The 20,515-nt window shown below is 47.8% G+C and overlaps 1 protein-coding gene across 1 annotated transcript in view; it reads right to left on the bottom strand.

Annotated features, from left to right (window-relative positions):
• LOC138663301 (zinc finger protein 25-like) overlaps positions 1-20,515 on the bottom strand; it is a 54,896-nt gene that overhangs the window by 23,789 nt on the left and 10,592 nt on the right. The window contains exons 2-6 of the mRNA XM_069749484.1: positions 12,473-12,614; positions 5,407-5,586; positions 5,201-5,324; positions 5,020-5,117; positions 4,746-4,836 (exon numbers count right to left, since the gene is read on the bottom strand). Of these exons, the coding sequence (XP_069605585.1) occupies positions 4,746-4,836; positions 5,020-5,117; positions 5,201-5,324; positions 5,407-5,586; positions 12,473-12,553 (574 nt within the window). The 5' untranslated portion in view covers positions 12,554-12,614. The remainder of the gene's footprint in view (positions 1-4,745; positions 4,837-5,019; positions 5,118-5,200; positions 5,325-5,406; positions 5,587-12,472; positions 12,615-20,515) is intronic.

Raw genomic sequence — 20,515 nt, 5'->3', positions numbered from 1 at the left:
TCTAGACAGTTAGTCTGGCACCAATCCACAAAGTTAAAAACCACCCTTCTATATTCCTCCTCCCTCCGGTCACCCACAATGCCCCCTACAATTACTGAGTCATCTGAGAATTTTTGGAGGTGACAGAGATCTGATTTATACTGAAAGTCAGCTGTATACAATGTGAAGATGAAGGGCGACAACACTGTACCCTGAGGGGCTCAAACACTGCGCTGTACACTGCCAGATACCACCTCCCTATCCTTACAAACTGCGGCCTGTCCATTAGGTAGTCATTTATCCAGTTCACCATTCCTTCATCTACCACCATATCAGTCAACTTATTTAGTAAGGGCGGCAGCAAGGTATATGATAAGCCTAAAAAAATGGGAATGGTTGGTAATATCAAGTTTCTGTTTCTGGCACATTAGTATATGGGGGGAAACTTTTCAAGATGGGTGGTGACCATGGCGGGCCATTTTGAAGTCGGACATTTTGGATCCAACTTTTTTTTTCCAATGGTTTGCTAACTGTAGCATGGGAGATGGGTGGTCTCGTAGGGGAGTCTAGCATTGAAATCTGCTGCAATTACCTAGGTACTACATTCACCAGACATTAACACAATTTTTATCCGCTTCTCACGTGTTAACCTCTGCGACATGTTAAACAAAGAAACTTGTAAATAACTCATGAAAGTCTCAATAAATTTGATGTGTCACATGACCCTCTTCCCATTGGAAAAAATAAAGTTGGACCCAAAATGGCCGACTTCAAAATGGCCACCATGGTCACCACCCATCTTGAAAAGTTTTCTCCCTCCCATATACTAGTGTGCCACAAACAGGAAGTTGATATCACCAACCATTCCCATTTTATTTAGGTGTATCCATATTAATAGCCCACCCTGTACAATGGCCTGAACTTTCTTGGGATCCATGCGAAACCCCTCACCAGAGACAATGAACCCCAAGAAAGACAGTTCCTGGACAAAAAATTGGCATTTCTCCAACTTAGCGAAAATAAGTTTCAGCCTGAGTTTCAGGAGAACTGCACGAAGATGACCAACATGGGCCTACTTATCGGATGAATAAACCAGAATGTCATCCAAGAAGATAACCACAAACTGCCCAATAAAATCAGAGAACACAAAATTTATGAAATTTTGGAAGACTGCAGGAGCATTGGTCAAACTAAACGGCATAACTAAATTTTCGAATAAACCTTCAGAAGTGAGGAACGCAGTCTTCCACTCATCCCCCTCTCGTACCCGAATCAGGATACGTGCCCTTCCCCCCCGCAAATTAAGCTAAGAAAACCATTTGGCCCCAGACAATTGATTTCACAAATCGTGAATGAGTGGAAGCGGATACCTGTTTCTCACGGTAATCTTATTAAGTCCCCAAAAGTCAAGGCATGGGCGGAGGTCACTGTCTTTTTTTTTTTTTTTTTTTACAAAAAAGAATCCTGCAGCAACAGGAGACACAGAAGGCGGATATGTCCCTTGCGGGGACTCTCAGATATGTATTCCTTCATGGCGGACCGCTCGGGACAAGAAAAGTTGAACAACTGGGCCTTAGGTAATTTAGCCCCTGAAATAAGATCGATGGCACAATCAAAAGGGTGGTGTGGTGGCAACCCCTTGGCCTGACTTTCAGAGAACACGTCCTCGAAGTCCTTCAGGTACTCCGGAATACCGTCCAGACCGATGGACGACACAGATACAGAAATTAGACAGTTATTTTTACATTTAGGCCGCCATTTAACTATCTCCCGGGCTTCCCAGTCAATGACCGGATTATGACATTGCAACCAAGGGAACCCAAAGACCAACCCAGGAAGGGAGGTTGTCCAGAACAAAACAGGCTATATGCTCCGTATAAACAGGGCCCACCTTAAGGACGAATTCCTTAGTAACGGAAAGGATCCCCTCCTTGGTGAAAGGTGTAGAGTCAATAGCCACGACCTTCATGGGTTTTCTGTTGTGAATTCTGTGGCCAAGCACCCTCCTGTGGTCGTGAGTGGTACTTCGGCTGGTTCTGTCTATGAGCTTCCTTTGGTGGATGAGAGTGGTACTGCGGCTTCTGAGTTTCCTTCCTCAGGTGATGAGGTTAAGTCGTTAGGTGCTGCTCTATTTAACTCCACCTAGTGCTTTGATCCTGGCCTCCAGTCAGTGTTCTAGTATTGGTCTTGCTTCCTCCTGGATCGTTCCTGTGGCCTGACTATCCTGCATAAGCTAAGTTTTACTTGTGTTATTTTTGTTTGCTATTTTTTCTGTCCAGCTTGCTATATTGTTTTTTCTTGCTTGCTGGAAGCTCTAGGACGCAGAGGGAGCACCTCCGTACCGTTAGTCGGTGCGGAGGGTCTTTTTGCCCCCTCTGCGTGGTTGTTTGTAGGGTTTTGTGATGACCGCAAAGCAATCTTTCCTATCTTCGGTCTGTTCAGTAAGTTGGGCCTCACTTTGCTAAATCTATTTCATCTCTGCGTTTGTATTTTCATCTCAACTCACAGTCATATGTGGGGGGCTGCCTTTTCCTTTGGGGTATTTCTCTGAGGCAAGGTAGGCTTATTTTTCTTTCTTAGGGCTAGCTAGTTTCTCAGGCTGTGCTCGAGGCGCATAGGACTGGTCAGGAGCGCTCCACGGCTACCTTTAGTGTGGTTGGATAGGATTAGGGATTGCGGTCAGCAGAGTTCCCACGTCTCAGAGCTCGTCCTATGTTTTTGGTAATTGTCAGGTCACTTTGTGTGCTCTGAACTTCAAGGTCCATTGTGGTTCTGAATTACCTGTTCATAACAGTTTTCCCAACCTGACTGTCCCTATCTCATAATGGGCCACCAATTTAGTCAATCAAACTTACAGTAGACCTGCAATCCACAAAAGCAGAAGAGGGGAAAAAACAATTGTTCACACCAAGTTCCACTTTCAATAACAATTTGAAAATTGAGGAAGACAGTACCTGAGGGTCTGGTCAGCCTCCTTGGCAGCTACCCAGACCTAGGCATTTCCCGAGACCTTGGAAACCGGTGGAAAGGAGGTGCAGTCTTCTCCAATGGCCCAGAGCTCCTCAAAAAAAGCAGAGATTTTTCTCCCTTCGGCGTCTCCTCTCCCTTTTCTTCGTGGCGACAGCCCCCACCTCCATGGGCTCAAGCGATGATAGGGGTTCGGGCTTAATTGATAACAAGGGAGCCTCACAATGCACCACTCCCCTCTCTTGCAGCCTAACGTCCATACAGACAGCCTGTGTCATAGCTTCTCCCAGAGAATCGGGTGATGGATGCTGAGCTAGCGCATCCTTTAAATGCTAAGTCAGTCCCCTTTGGAATAGCCCTCTGAGTGCCGAGTCATTCCAAGACACTTCTGGTGCCCACCGCCTGTACTCAGAACAGTACCACTTGGCAGAGAGCTTTCCCTGAGTGAAACCTGTAATTGTGTCCTCGGCCAATCTCACTCGATCAGGTTCATCGTAAATGAGACCCAAGGACTCGAAAAACCGATCCACAGACAATCTCTCAAGGGAGTTAGGGGACAAGGAGAAAGCCCAAGACTGTGGGCCCTCATGTAACAAAGTTATCACTATCCCCACCCTTTGACTCTCATCCCCCGAAGACCTAGGACGCAGGGAAAACAATAAATTGCAACTCTCCCTAAAGACCCCGAATTTATTTTTATCCCCAGAAAAGGTATCCGATAGTTTGACAGTGGGTTCAGGAGAGGAAAAGACAACATCTGAGACAGCCCCATCCATATTGCCAGATAGAGAGGAGACACCCCGAACCGCACTAATTGTATCCTCCAAATCCTTTTGCAACTGTTGGTGAGAAGCATCCAAAGCTCTTTGCTCCACCGACAGATTTTGCATCATTTTGGTCAAGTTAGCTACCTGATCCGACAGTGCACGGAGCAGATCCATATCAGAGAGAGAGAAAAAAGAAAAAAATCTGCAGAATCCCCTTTAATGCTTGGGTCGGTGATAATTTAATGACACTGCCTAGTGTCACAGAAAGGCAGTCTAGGGGGCGCTAGCAGAAGCTCAGGGAGTGGAAGGAATGAGGCACGCAATGCACACAGGACCTGAGCTAGGCTGGTCATTTGATCACTGCAGGGACGATGAGGGCGGAGCTACCACGCGAGAATGGGGGGTTTGCAAAGAACGCAGGACACAGAGCACAAAGACAGATACGTGGTCAAAGGATAAGCCGAGGGTCGGGAGACAGATGGGAGCGAGGTACCATGGGGCAAAATAGCAGTTTATTCAGAGACAAAGGGTCAGAAAGCCAGGACAGACAGAGAAGTAACAAGCAGAAAACAGGGGTAGTAGTTAGGGGACAATACGGGGCATACACCGCAAAGCACACATGCACAGAGGCACAACGATTACAGGTGAATAACCTGGGTCAGATACGTCAAACCGAGTAGACGGAAGTATCACGGACTCAGGACCCAGCAACTACCAGCATTAAATAGCCACCCCAGAACCAAAAAGAGGCGGACTAATTTAACCCAGACCTGACCAGGATAGAGGCAGAATCAGCCCATCCAGAGTAATGAGAGTAATTACTAGAGTTAAGTTGTTACCCAGTTTTGAGTAGAATATTACCGGACCCTACTTCTAAATCATTTTCTGATCTGCAAACATATTTCTGGTTGACCTCAAAACAGTTTCGCTTCTCAATTGACTGTCCTTCCAGGACCGGCACGGCCTCTAGAAATTCAATATATAATTACAGCAGAATCTGTGACTTCTCTGCATTTAATGGTCACTACTCACCTGGGTAGTCATATGCAGGAATCTCGTCTTTACACGGCTCATCACCCCTCACATATGTCTCTGTAGTATTAATATGGGTCAGATCTTCACCCTGAAACAAATATTGTAAAAGTCACAGACGTATAAATAAGTCACAGCTATGATCAGCTCTAATCCTGCCATTTCCACCGTTCTCATTACACAAGTTTAAAACATATAATACAGGTGGCTAAAATAAGACTGAGCACAAGATCTTCATATCTCATGACGCATCTCATGACCCCTCTCCATCTACCTGATGATCCTGAGGAACATTGGGATCTTCTTGTTTACAGTCCTGTGGAAGACGAGAACGGGGACATCTCTCTGGTGTTGTCCTCTTACTGGATAGAACTGAAGGAAACACATACAGGGACTGAATTCATTCTTTATATACAGATAATTATAGACCGTGTGTATTTAGTCCTGTCTATTACCTGGTGATGTGAGGGGCTGGGGAACCACCATCATGACGTCCTTGTACAGATTTCTGTGTCCTTCTAAATACTCCCACTCCTCCATGGAGAAATAAACGGTGATATCTTGACACCTTATAGGAACCTGACACATACAATGAAACCGTCATCCCACGATCCCTTCATAGCGTTACTGTATAATGTCCCAGCATTCCCAGCAGTGTCACCTCTCCAGTCAGCAGCCCAATCATCTTGTACAGATGTTCAAGGATCTTCTGCTCATTGATGTCCTCATGTTTCAGTGGGTGAGGTGGAGGCCCCGTGATTGGGCTCAGGGGTCTTCTCCATCCCTCAGACACAGTGTCCTGACAGCGATCACTAGAGGTCTTCTTCACTACTGTGCAATCCTGGTTATGGAGAGACACATTAATAAACACACTACAGACAATTCCAGAGTCCTCACCTCTCCAGTTCTGTCCATCTGTTATTCCAATAGATAATAATGCTGTTGTGAAAATAAGCCATGACATATCTGGAGAACTCATACAGGAGGTGTCATTGATGAGGAGAGGTTGCCATCTGCCACCCAGCCAAAATCAAGTGGAACCAAAGTGTGACGATCTGACTGCACTCTGATGTAATCTGAGCGCAGTCCTATAGTGACCGTGAGAACGGAAGACTGAGACAATCTGACTGCACTCTGATGAAATCTGAGCGCAGTCCAATAGTGACCGTGAGGACGGAAAAACCGGACAGAGAGTGGACCCTCTGGGTCACGGTACTGATACACCCAAGGACGAGCGAACCCGCGATGACAACCCCTATACAGGGATAGTTGGGGAGCAGGCCCGAGGGGAACAATACCGCAACAGCTGGCACCAAGAGGGACGGCTCTGGAAAGGACAGAAGGGACGAACCAAGGGAGGCAGGCTGGGAAAACGGAGGGAAGACAGGAGGAGAATGAGCCTGAGAAAATGGACCAGACCGGAGCAGAAAAGGATCTGAACCAGACAGGGCCAAGCGAAGGTACAAACTGCACACAACAATCAGGCACCTCCATTATGGAGGCGAGGCCTGATATAGCCCAAAGAAGTACCTGATTGGAGGAGACAGGAGCAGGGAGGGTCCGAAATGGTTAACTGGAGGAAGAAGTGCACGCCCGCGTCCTAAGGCGCATGTGTGGAGCAGGTACAGGACGGGAGGGAAGAGGAGCGCGCACCCCACGCCGAAATCCCCGAGCAGCAGGAAGAGGACACGGGGAACCGGTGCGACACTGAGAGCGGTGAGGAGAAATGGAGAGAGCGGGACTGATAGGAGAAGCGGCCGCAGCATCAGAGGAGGCCGGTATGACAGTACCCCCCCTCCTAAGACTCCCCCCTCCGAGACTGGCTGTGAATCTTCTTAGAATCCGTGGAGCATTAACGTTCTCCCTAGGCTCCCACGACCTCTCCTCAGGACCAAACCCCTTCCAATCAATAAGATAGAAGACCCTTCCTCTAACCCTCTTCATGGCCAGAATATCCTTTACTTCAAAATCATTGTCAATGCTAAAGGGCTGAGGGGAGTCCATGGGTGCAGGAGAGAATCGATTAAGAATGAGAGGTTTCAAGAGCGAGACATGGAAGACGTTAGGGACTCGGAGAGAAGCCGGCAATCTCAATCTATAGGCCACGTTGTTAAAACGTCCCAAAATCTCGAAGGGACCGATGTATCGAGGACCCAACTTGTAGGAAGGAATCTTCAAGCGAATGTGTTTAGTCGAAAGCCAGACCTTGTCACCAGGATGATACGGTGGAAGATCCCTCCTCCTTTTGTCGGCGTGTCTCTTCATCTGGGCTGCAGTCCGAACGAGAGCCTCCTTGGTCTCTCTCCAAATTTGGGAAAATTCAGAAGAAAAGGCGTCTGCTGCAGGCACTCCAGAAGGGGAAGACATAGGAAGAGGTATTCCCGGGTTCAGACCAGAAACCACAAAGAATGGAGATTTAGAAGTTGCCCCACTAGGATGATTATTATGGGCAAACTCAGCCCAAGGAAGAAGAGTTACCCAGTCGTCATGATGAGCGTTGGTAAAATTGCGGAGGTAGGAGGTCAAGATTTGATTTATCCGTTCCACTTGCCCGTTGGTCTGAGGATGATAGGCGGAGGAGAAATCCAGCGAAATGCCCAAGAGCTTACAAAGTGCTCTCCAGAACTTGGAGGTAAATTGTACCCCTCGATCCGACACAATTCGCTGAGGAAGTCCATGTAATCTGAAGATCTGATGGATGAAAATTCTTGCCAATTCTGGAGCCGAGGGTAATCCAGGCAATGGAACGAAATGGGCCATCTTGGAGAACCGATCCATCACTACCAGGATGGTTGTGCATCCAGAGGAACGAGGCAAATCTGTAACGAAATCCATAGCTATTTGTTGCCAAGGGGCCTCGGGAACGGGTAACGGATGCAGGAGACCGGAAGGTAGCCCTCTAGGTACTTTGTTTTTAGCACAAGTTGTGCAGGAGGCCACAAAATCCGAAGCATCTTGTCGGAGAGACGGCCACCAATAGTACCGGGAGAGAAGAGCGAGAGTCTTCTTGGTGCCGACATGTCCAGCAACTTTGGAAGAATGTCCCCAATGCAATACCTCTGTTCTCTTGTCACACGGGACAAAAGTTCTGCCAGGGGGAACAGAGAGGAGGTTAGAGGGAGCCACCATGATGATTTTGGCAGGATCAATAATATGTGAAGGACCTTCTTCTGTCTCGGGAGATTGCAAGGATCGGGAAAGTGCATCCGCTTTAGAATTCTTATCTTCGGGTCGAAAATGAAGCTTAAAATCAAAACGAGAAAAGAACAAAGACCATCTGGCCTGTCTGGAATTAAGTCTTTGGGCGGATTGAATGTAAGCCAAGTTTTTGTGGTCTGTGAAAATTTTAAAGGGATGAATGGCCCCTTCCAAGAGATAACGCCACTCCTGTAGAGCCATCTTTATAGCAAGTAATTCTCGATCTCCAATTGAATAATTGCATTCCGCGGGCGAAAATGACTTCGAGAAGAACCCACAAGGAACCAGACGACCGGAGAGAGATCTTTGGGAGAGAGTTGCCCCAGCACCCGAAGAGGAGGCATCCACTTCAAGGATGAAAGGCCTGCTGGCCACAGGCCGATGAAGAACAGGAGCAGATGTGAAGGCCCTTTTTAGGGAGAGAAAGGCGTCTTCTGCCTCCGGAGGCCAAACATTGTGAACCGCTCCTTTCCGGGTAAGAGCGGCGAGAGGCTTGGTCACAGAAGAGAAATGCGGAATGAATTGTCTATAGTAGTTAGCGAAGCCCACAAATCGTTGGATGGCCTTCACTCCAATAGGACGAGGCCACTTAAGTACAGCAGATAGTTTCTCAGGATCCATCTCCAACCCCATGTCAGAAATAATATATCCCAAGAAAGGCAAAGAAGTCTGTTCAAACAAACACTTCTCGATCTTTGCGTAGAGGCGATTCTCCCGAAGACGCTGTAGAACCAGACGAACACTTCTTCTGTGAGAGGACAAGTCGGGTGAAAAAATAAGGATGTCGTCAAGATACACCACCACACAAGAATACAGTAGATCACGGAAGATCTCATTCACAAATTCCTGGAAGACCGCTGGAGCGTTACAGAGACCAAAGGGCATGACCAGGTATTCATAGTGGCCATCCCGGGTGTTGAAGGCAGTCTTCCACTCGTCTCCAGCGCGAATTCGGATCAAATTGTAGGCTCCGCGTAAATCTAGTTTGGAGAAAATTCGGGCTCCTCTCAGTCGGTCGAAGAGTTCAGGAATCAGCGGTAGGGGATACCTATTCTTGACTGTGATGGCATTCAGACCTCGGTAGTCTATACATGGCCGAAGGGATCCATCTTTCTTCCGAACGAAGAAAAAACCGGCTCCAGCTGGAGAAGAGGACTTCCGGATGAAACCCTTGGCTAAATTCTCTCGGATGTATTCGGACATGGCTAAGGTCTCTGCCGGAGATAACGGATAGGTTCTTCCCTTGGGAAGGGTAGATCCAGGAATTAACTTGATAGGGCAGTCATAGGCTCGGTGTGGAGGAAGAGACTCCGCCTCCTTTTTATCAAAGACATCGACAAACGAGAGATAGGCAGAGGGAAGACTAGGAAGATTGACGGGTGCTTGGGGAAGACCTGGACGGGAGACGGACAGCAGACAATGTTCATGACAACCATGACCCCAGCGGAGTATCTCTCCAGAGCGCCAATCAAGAACTGGCTCGTGCGACCTGAGCCAGGGTAGACCCAAGAGCAGAGCGTGAGAAAGATTAGGCAGAACATAAAATGCTATCTTCTCCTGGTGTAGAGCTCCAATCTGCATGTCCAACTCGAGAGTGACCATCTTGATGGAAACAGGTAGGGGTCTGCCATCCACTGCAGAAATAAAACGCGGAGTCTCAAGAGTAACCACAGGTATCCGAAATTTGTTCACCTCCTCTTGCCGAATGAAATTACCAGCGGCACCCGAGTCCACATACGCCTCCACAGACCTACGCTCAAGACCTACAGAAATCAAAGCTGAAATAGTTAGGGGTAGAGAGGAATTTGAATCACCTAGGAAGGCCTCTCTTACCTGGCCTAGGTGGAGGAGTTTCCCGGCCTCTCTGGACAGGAACGCGAGAAATGATTTACCCCTCCGCAATAAAGACACAAGCCCTGCGCCAGCCTCTCCTTGCGACGCTGCTCCGACAACCTAACTCGATCCACCTGCATAGGTTCAGGAGCGGAAGAAGCAGAGGACTTGACCGAGGAGGAACCAGGCACCCAATTAGTCCTAAAGGATCTCCTCTCCCTGACTAATTCTCGAGAGCGCTCCTGGAAACGTAAATCAATACGTGTGGCCAGGGATATAAGGTCCTCCAGGATAGTAGGGGTATCCCGACCTGCGAGCTCATCCTTAATCTTGGACGAGAGCCCTCTCCAAAAAGCCCCTACCAGTGCCTCGTTATTCCACCCAAGCTCAGAAGAAAGTGTCCGGAAGCGGATGGCGTATTGTCCAACAGTAAGGTTCCCCTGTTGAAGATTAAAGAGGGATTCAGTGGTAGATGCCACCCGACCTGGCTCATCAAAGACCTTACGAAATGTGTCCAGAAAAATCTGTATACTGGCAACTACCGGGTCATCCCGCTCCCATAAGGGGTTAACCCAGGACAGAGCTTCTCCCTCGAGATGAGACACAATAAAGGCCACCTTAGCACGATCAGAGGGATATTGCTGGGGTAGGAGCTCGAAGTGTAGACGGCACTGGTTCAAAAAACCCCGACACAATTTGGGATCGCCGCTGTATCGAGGGGGCTTTCCCAAACGAGGAGGAGGAAGGGGTACAGGATCCCGATGAGAGGCAGAAGCAGCGGCGGCAGACTGAAGAGAGTGAAGGCGGTCGTCAACGGACGCCATGTAACTAAGAATATGGGACTGGGTATCTCGCTGCTGTGCGAGCTCCTGCTGGAGTCCCACCAGCAGAGGGGCGTTACCAGGATCCGAAGTCTGTAGGGCAGTTAAACGAGAGTCCATAGACTTCACAACAGACATAATACGGGTCTGATTCTCCCGTAAGAACAACAACTCCTTCTGCGTTGCTGCGGAGGCACCAGCGGGGTCCATGGCCTGATTGTACTGTGACGATCTGACTGCACTCTGATGTAATCTGAGCGCAGTCCTATAGTGACCGTGAGAACGGAAGACTGTGACAATCTGACTGCACTCTGATGAAATCTGAGCGCAGTCCAATAGTGACCGTGAGGACGGAAAAACCGGACAGAGAGTGGACCCTCTGGGTCACGGTACTGATACACCCAAGGACGAGCGAACCCGCGATGACAACCCCTATACAGGGATAGTTGGGGAGCAGGCCCGAGGGGAACAATACCGCAACAGCTGGCACCAAGAGGGACGGCTCTGGAAAGGACAGAAGGGACGAACCAAGGGAGGCAGGCTGGGAAAACGGAGGGAAGACAGGAGGAGAATGAGCCTGAGAAAATGGACCAGACCGGAGCAGAAAAGGATCTGAACCAGACAGGGCCAAAGGAAGGTACAAACTGCACACAACAATCAGGCACCTCCATTATGGAGGTGAGGCCTGATATAGCCCAAAGAAGTACCTGATTGGAGGAGACAGGAGCAGGGAGGGTCCGAAATGGTTAACTGGAGGAAGAAGTGCACGCCCGCGTCCTAAGGCGCATGTGTGGAGCAGGTACAGGACGGGAGGGAAGAGGAGCGCGCACCCCACGCCGAAATCCCCGAGCAGCAGGAAGAGGACGCGGGGAACCGGCGCGACACTGAGAGCAGCGAGGAGAAATGGAGAGAGCGGGACTGATAGGAGAAGCGGCCGCAGCGTCAGAGGAGGCCGGTATGACACAAAGTATGCTGGAAAGTTTGCAGGGGTGTGACCTTGTGTGCTTGACTGGATCAGGTCACCCTCAGGAAAGACTTCCCTGGTTTAAAAGCCCTTTGTGCCCATCCACAAGGATATTTGGCACCAGGTAAGGAAGCAGGGCAGATGTGCTCCAGAGACATCGCTGAGACCAGCGTGGCAGGCCTTAGAGGGGAGTTTATGCCACCCAGATGTCAGTAACTGTCTGGCAAGGTCTGGATTTCCCAGAAGATATCCCCAAGAATGGCTTACACTGGTTAGAGCCAGAAGCTACACCCTGTGCTGGTCAAGTCTCCAAGGCCCGACTATGTCCGCCATGAGCAGACGCCCAGTACTCTCCGCCTTGAGCATGAGAGACTTCCGCCGATGGTCAAGCTGAGAAGACCCGTACGGAGACGGCAACAGGAGAGGCATGCCTGCAATTGCGGAGGAACATTGCAAGAGAGCAGGGTCATCACTTCCAGCTATCATCAACAGTATCGGGATCAGCTAGGATTTGGAGCACAGGTTGGGAGGGGGCTGGTTGGAGCGTGGGAGGCTCAATGGGCTTTAATAGACTACGTGAGGCAGAGACTTGCTTTCTAGCGGGAAAACCTGGTCACCCACGTTAGGGCCAGATCTTTGAGTGATAACTCACTTGGTGACTCTCCAGACTGGGCGCACAACCTTTGTGAAAATGACACTAAAGTTAACTAGTGAAAGACTTTGTTTATTCTAAACTTTCTGTATTCCCTCTACTGTAAAATTACACAGCAACTAACACTAATTGTTTAAAAGTTACTGTTGTATATAAATAGCATTATATCAACCCCTGGCTGTTTCCGCCTCTTGATCTCTGCTTGTTGCATCCAGCCACCTGCATTACAATGTAATTTCGCGTCATCAGAATCTCTCACCTCTCCAGTAAGCTGGAAGAGGATCTCTAGGGTGAGCTGTAATAACCTCTCCGCCATCTTGTCTCTGTTCATATCCATCATTGAAGGGTCAGGGCAGATTTTGTAGTTGATGTCAATGTAAAAGATAAAATTTATCAGGAACCTGAATGGAAAGAATGTGAGATTATGTAAAATAATACATAGTAACATAGTAACATAGTTAGTAAGGCCGAAAAAAGACATTTGTCCATCCAGTTCAGCCTATATTCCATCATAATAAATCCCCAGATCTACGTCCTTCTACAGAACCTAATTGTATGATACAATATTGTTCTGCTCCAGGAAGACATCCAGGCCTCTCTTGAACCCCTCGACTGAGTTCGCCATCACCACCTCCTCAGGCAAGCAATTCCAGATTCTCACTGCCCTAACAGTAAAGAATCCTCTTCTATGTTGGTGGAAAAACCTTCTCTCCTCCAGACGCAAAGAATGCCCCCTTGTGCCCGTCACCTTCCTTGGTATAAACAGATCCTCAGCGAGATATTTGTATTGTCCCCTTATATACTTATACAAAATACTTTGAAAAAAAAACCCAACAAATTACTGGGCTGGTGCTGCTAATTGAGAACAATAACCTAAAATGTAGAGTTATAACACCATTACAGGCACCTCTTCATGGTCTTCCCTCTCCCTCCATGCAGTGACACGGTTTTCCTGTCCCTCCATGCAGGGATCTCGGCATATTCACTGCCCCAGCCACGCAGCGTGGTCCCCAGTGTGTTCCCTGTTTCCTTTTCTGTGTGTGCACACCACACATCCTGCTGCACGCTCCCGTATTCTTATGGGGGCAGCTTTCGCACATAGTAAAATGACTCCAGCCAATAGCTGGGAGGCATTTAGTTTAAAAGGCACCCTCCTCAATAGGGTGATATCAAGCACTACCAGGGCCGGCGTTAGCGGCAGGCAGGCAGCTGCCTAGTTCCCTTCCTCCCCCAAGGGCCCCCAGTCAGTGGTGTGCCACTAATAGCTGCACATCACGCAGCCACTATGGGGTCCGTCAGGGGGGTCCGCCTGCTGCCAGTGCCGAAACCCCCAGCCTCTGCCACATTGAACTATACCAGCATCTATGAAGCTGCTACAGTTTAACCCCTTCATGACCCAGCCAATTTTGACCTTAAAGACCTTGCCGTTTTTTGCAATTCTGACCAGTGTCCCTTTATGAGGTAATAACTCAGGAACGCTTCAACGGATCCTAGCGGTTCTGAGATTGTTTTTTCGTGACATATTGGGCTTCATGTTAGTGGTAAATTTAGGTCAATAAATTCTGCGTTTATTTGTGATAAAAATGGAAATTTGGCGAAAATTTTGAAAATTTCGCAATTTTCACATTTTGAATTTTTATTCTGTTAAACCAGAGAGATATGTGACACAAAATAGTTAATAAATAACATTTCCCACATGTTTACTTTACATCAGCACAATTTTGGAAACAAAATTTTTTTTTGTTAGGAAGTTATAAGGGTTAAAATTTGACCAGCGATTTGTCATTTTTACAACGAAATTTACAAAACCATTTTTTTTAGGGACCACCTCACATTTGAAGTCAGTTTGAGGGGTCTATATGGCTGAAAATACCCAAAAGTGACACCATTCTAAAAACTGCACCCCTCAAGGTACTCAAAACCACATTCAAGAAGTTTATTAACCCTTCAGGTGCTTCACAGCAGCAGAAGCAACATGGAAGGAAAAAATGAACATTTAACTTTTTAGTCACAAAAATTATCTTTTAGCAACAATTTTTTTATTTTCCCAATGGTAAAAGGAGAAACTGAACCACGAAAGTTGTTGTCCAATTTGTCCTGAGTACGCTGATACCTCATATGTGGGGGTAAACCACTGTTTGGGCGCACGGCAGGGCTTGGAAGGGAAGGAGCGCCATTTGACTTTTTGAATCAAAAATTGGCTCCACTCTTTAGCGGACACCATGTCACGTTTGGAGAGCCCCCGTGTGCCTAAAAATTGGAGCTCCCCCACAAGTGACCCCATTTTGGAAACTAGACGCCCCAAGGAACTTATCTAGATGCATAGTGAGCACTTTGAACCCCCAGGTGCTTCACAAATTAATCCGTAAAAATGAAAAAGTACTTTTTTTTCACAAAAAAATTCTTTTAGCCTCAATTTTTTCATTTTCACATGGGCAACAGGATAAAATGGATCCTAAAATGTGTTGGGCAATTTCTCCTGAGTACACCAATACCTCACATGTGGGGGTAAACCACTGTTTGGGCACATGGTAAGGCTCGGAAGGGAAGGAGCGCCATTTGACTTTTTGAATGAAAAATTATTTCCATCGTTAGCGGACACCATGTCGCGTTTGGAGAGCTCCTGTGTGCCTAAACATTGGCGCTCCCCCACAAGTGACCCCATTTTGGAAACTAGACCCCCCAAGGAACTTATTTAGATGCCTAGTGAGCACTTTAAACCCTCAGGTGCTTCACAAATTGATCTGTAAAAATGAAAAAGTACTTTTTTTTCACAAAAAAATTCTTTTCGCCTCAATTTTTTCATTTTCACATGGGCAGTAGGGTAAAATGGATCATAAAATTTGTTGGGCAATTTCTCCCGAGTACGTCGATACCTCATATGTGGGGGTAAACCACTGTTTGGGCACTCGGCAGGGCTCGGAAGGGAAGGCGCGCCATTTGACTTTTTGAATGGAAAATTAGCTCCAATTGTTAGCGGACACCATGTCGCGTTTGGAGAGCCCCTGTGTGCCTAAACATTGGAGCTCCCCCACAAGTGACCCCATTTTGGAAACTAGACCCCCCAAGGAACTTATCTAGATGCATAGTGAGCACTTTAAACCCCCAGGTGCTTCACAGAAGTTTATAACGCAGAGCCATGAAAATAAAAAATAATTTTTCTTTCCTCAAAAATGATTTTTAGCCTGGAATTTCCTATTTTGCCAAGGATAATAGGAGAAATTGGACCCCAAATATTGTTGTCCTGTTTGTCCTGAGTACGCAGATACCCAATATGTGGGGGTAAACCACTGTTTGGGCGCACGGCAGGGCTCGGAAGGGATGGCACGCCATTTGGCTTTTTAAATAGAAAATTAGCTCCAATCATTAGCGGACACCATGTCACGTTTGGAGAGCCCCTGTGTGCCTAAACATTGGAGATCCCCCAGAAATGACACCATTTTGGAAACTAGACCCCCAAAGGAACTAATCTAGATGTGTGGTGAGGACTTTGAACCCCCAAGTGCTTCACAGAAGTTTATAACGCAGAGCCATGAAAAAAAAAAAAAAATTATTTTCTCAAAAATGATCTTTTAGCCTGCAATTTTTTATTTTCCCAAGGGTAACAGGAGAAATTTGACCCCAAAAGTTGTTGTCCAGTTTCTCCTGAGTACGCTGATACCCCATATGTGGGGGTAAATCACTGTTTGGGCACATGCCGGGGCTCGGAAGTGAAGTAGTGACGTTTTGAAATGCAGACTTTGATGGAATGCTCTGTGGGCGTCACGTTGCGTTTGCAGAGCCCCTGATGTGGCTTAACAGTAGAAACCCCCCACAAGTGACCCCATTTTGGAAACTAGACCCCCAAAGGAACTTATCTAGATGTGTGGTGAGCACTTTGAACCCCCAAGTGCTTCATAGAAGTTTATAATGCAGAGCCGTGAAAATAATAAATACGTTTTCTTTCCTCAAAAATAATTATTTAGCCCAGAATTTTTTATTTTCCCAAGGGTTACAGAAGAAACTGGACCCCAAAAGTTGTTGTCCAGTTTCTCCTGAGTACGCTGATACCCCATATGTGGGGGTAAACCACTGTTTGGGCACATGCCGAGGCTCGGAAGTGAAGTAGTGACGTTTTGAAATGCAGACTTTGATGGAATGCTCTGTGGGCGTCACGTTGCGTTTGCAGAGCCCCTGATGTGGCTAAACAGTAGAAACCCCCCACAAGTGACCGCATTTTGGAAACTAGACCCCGAAAGGAACTTATCTAGATGCATAGTGAGCACTTTAAACCCCCAGGTGCTTCACAGAAGTTTATAACGCAGAGCCATGAAAATAAAAAATAATTTTTCTTTCCTCAAAAATGATTTTTTAGCCTGGAATTTCCTATTTTGCCAAGGATAATAGGAGAAATTGGACCCCAAATATTGTTGTCCTGTTTGTCCTGAGTACGCAGATACCCAATATGTGGGGGTAAACCACTGTTTGGGCGCACGGCAGGGCTCGGAAGAGATGGCACGCCATTTGGCTTTTTAAATAGAAAATTAGCTCCAATCATTAGCGGACACCATGTCACGTTTGGAGAGCCCCTGTGTGCCTAAACATTGGAGATCCCCCAGAAATGACACCATTTTGGAAACTAGACCCCCAAAGGAACTAATCTAGATGTGTGGTGAGGACTTTGAACCCCCAAGTGCTTCACAGAAGTTTATAACGCAGAGCCATGAAAAAAAAAAAAAAAATTATTTTCTCAAAAATGATCTTTTAGCCTGCAATTTTTTATTTTCCCAAGGGTAACAGGAGAAATTTGACCCCAAAAGTTGTTGTCCAGTTTCTCCTGAGTACGCTGATACCCCATATGTGGGGGTAAATCACTGTTTGGGCACATGCCGGGGCTCGGAAGTGAAGTAGTGACGTTTTGAAATGCAGACTTTGATGGAATGCTCTGTGGGCGTCACGTTGCGTTTGCAGAGCCCCTGATGTGGCTTAACAGTAGAAACCCCCCACAAGTGACCCCATTTTGGAAACTAGACCCCCAAAGGAACTTATCTAGATGTGTGGTGAGCACTTTGAACCCCCAAGTGCTTCATAGAAGTTTATAATGCAGAGCCGTGAAAATAATAAATACGTTTTCTTTCCTCAAAAATAATTATTTAGCCCAGAATTTTTTATTTTCCCAAGGGTTACAGAAGAAACTGGACCCCAAAAGTTGTTGTCCAGTTTCTCCTGAGTACGCTGATACCCCATATGTGGGGGTAAACCACTGTTTGGGCACATGCCGAGGCTCGGAAGTGAAGTAGTGACGTTTTGAAATGCAGACTTTGATGGAATGCTCTGTGGGCGTCACGTTGCGTTTGCAGAGCCCCTGATGTGGCTAAACAGTAGAAACCCCCCACAAGTGACCGCATTTTGGAAACTAGACCCCGAAAGGAACTTATCTAGATGTGTGGTGAGCACTTTGAACCCCCAAGTGCTTCATAGAAGTTTATAATGCAGAGCCGTGAAAATAATAAATACGTTTTCTTTCCTCAAAAATAATTATTTAGCCCAGAATTTTTTATTTTCCCAAGGGTTACAGGAGAAATTGGACCCCAAAAGTTGTTGTCCAGTTTCTCCTGAGTACGCTGATACCCCATGAGTGGGGGTAAACCACTGTTTGGGCACACGTCGGGGCTCAGAAGGGAAGTAGTGACTTTTGAAATGCAGACTTTGATGGAATGGTCTGCGGGTGTCACGTTGCGTTTGCAGAGCCCCTGGTGTGCCTAAACAGTAGAAACCCCCACAAGTGACCCCATTTTAGAAATTAGACCCCCCAAGGAACTTATCTAGATATGTGGTGAGCACTTTGAACCCCCAAGTGCTTCACAGACGTTTACAACGCAGAGCCGTGAAAATAAAAAATCATTTTTCTTTCCTCAAAAATTATGTTTTAGCAAGCATTTTTTTTGATTCACAAGGGTAACAGGAGAAATTGGACCCCAGTAATTGTTGCGCAGTTTGTCCTGAGTATGCTGGTATCCCATATGTGGGGGTAAACCACTGTTTGGGCACACGTCAGGGCTCGGAAGTGAGGGAGCACCATTTGACTTTTTGAATACGAGATTGGCTGGAATCAATGGTGGCGCCATGTTGCGTTTGGAGACCCCTGATGTGCCTAAACAGTGGTAACCCCTCAATTCTACCTCCAACACTAACCCCAACACACCCCTAACCCTAATCCCAACTGTAGCCATAACCCTAAACACAACCCTAACCGCAACACACCCCTAACCACAACCCTAACCCCAACACACCCCTAACCATAACCACAACCCTAATTCCAACCCTAACCCTAAGGCTATGTGCCCACGTTGCGGATTCGTGTGAGATATTTTCGCACCATTTTTGAAAAATCCGCGGGTAAAAGGCACTGCGTTTTACCTGCGGATTTTCCGCGGATTTCCAGTGTTTTTTGTGCGGATTTCACCTGCGGATTCCTATTGAGGAACAGGTGTAAAACGCTGCGGAATCCGCACAAAGAATTGACATGCTGCGGAAAATACAACGCAGCGTTTCCGCGTGGTATTTTCTGCACCATGGGCACAGCGGATTTGGTTTCCATATGTTTACATGGTACTGTAAACCTGATGGAACACTGCTGCGAATCCGCAGCCAAATCCGCACCGTGTGCACATAGCCTAATTCTAAAGGTATGTGCACACGCTGCGGAAAACGCTGCGGATCCGCAGCAGTTTCCCATGAGTTTACAGTTCAATGTAAACCTACGGGAAACAAAAATCGCTGTGCCCATGCTCCGGAAAAACTGCACGGAAACGCAGCGGTTTACATTCCGCAGCATGTCACTTCTTTGTGCGGATTCCGCAGCGGTTTTACAACTGCTCAAATAGAAAATCGCAGTTGTAAAACCGCAGTGAAATGCGCAGAAAAACCGCGGTAAATCCGCCATAAATCCACAGCGGTTTAGCACTGCGGATTTATCAAATCCGCAGCGGAAAAATCCGCAGAGGACCAGAATACGTGTGCACATACCGAAACCCTACCCTAGCCCTAACCCTACCCCTAACCCTAACCCTAACCCTACCCCTACCCCTAGCCCTAACCCTAGCCCTAACCCTAACCCTAGCCCTAACCCTACCCCTAACCCTAACCCTACCCCTAACCCTACCCCTAACCCTAACCCTAACCCTAACCCTAACCCTATTCTAACATTAGTGGAAAAAAAAAAATTTCTTTATTTTTTTATTGTCCCTACCTATGGGGGTGACAAAGGGGGGGGGTCATTTATTATTTTTTTTATTTTGATCACTGAGAGATTATATCTCAGTGATCAAAATGCACTTTGGAACGAATCTGCCGGCCGGCAGATTCGGCGGGCGCACTGCGCATGCGCCCGCCATTTTGGAAGATGGCGGCGCCCAGGGAGAAGACGGACGGGACCCCGGCTGGATCGGTAAGTATGATGGGGTGGGGGGGGACCACGGGGGGGGGATCGGAGCACGGGGGGGGGAATCGGAGTGCGGGAGGGGTGGAACGGAGCACGGGGGGCGTGGAACGGAGCACGGGGGGGCTGGAATGGAGCACGGGGGGGTGGAACGGAGCACCGGGGGGGGTGGATCGGAGTGCAGGGGGGGTGATTGGAGCACGGGGGTGAGCGGACAAGAGCCCGGGGGGGAGCGGAGCACTGGACGGAGGGGAGCCGGAGCAGTGTACCGGCCAGATCGGAGGGCTGGGGGGGCGATCGGAGGGGTGGGGTGGGGGCACACTAGTATTTCCAGCCATGGCCGATGATATTTCAGCATCGGCCATGGCTGGATTGTAATATTTCACCCGTTATAATGGGTGAAATATTACAAATCGCTCTGATTGGCAGTTTCACTTTCAACAGCCAATCAGAGCGATCGTAGCCACGAGAGGGTGAAGCCACCCCCCCTGGGCTAAACTACCACTCCCCCTGTCCCTGCAGATCGGGTGAAATGGGAGTTAACCCTTTCACCCGATCTGCAGGGACGCGATCTTTCCATGACGCCGCATAGGCGTCATGGGTCGGAATGGCACCGACTTTCATGACGCCTACGTGGCGTCAAAGGTCGGGAAGGGGTTAAAGCAATGATGGAGGAGAGAACGTCAGATGACGCTCACTCTCCCATTATTCCCCTCTGCCTCTGACACAGCAGGTGCATGATGACGTCACTTCATCGCGCATCCGTTGTGTGCAGCTCCCGGGCAGTGCAGCATCTGAGACCGGAGCCGAGCCTGGAGCAGCACGGAGCACGAGGAGAGGTAAGGATTGTGTTGTTTTTTTTAAATATCAGTGAGTACTGGA

Source organism: Ranitomeya imitator, chromosome 2 (assembly GCF_032444005.1).
Source record: "Ranitomeya imitator isolate aRanImi1 chromosome 2, aRanImi1.pri, whole genome shotgun sequence".
Classification (NCBI taxonomy): Eukaryota; Metazoa; Chordata; class Amphibia; order Anura; family Dendrobatidae; genus Ranitomeya; species Ranitomeya imitator.
The sequence above is the reverse complement of the archived record's forward strand: the minus strand, read 5'-3'. Positions and strand labels throughout refer to the sequence as shown.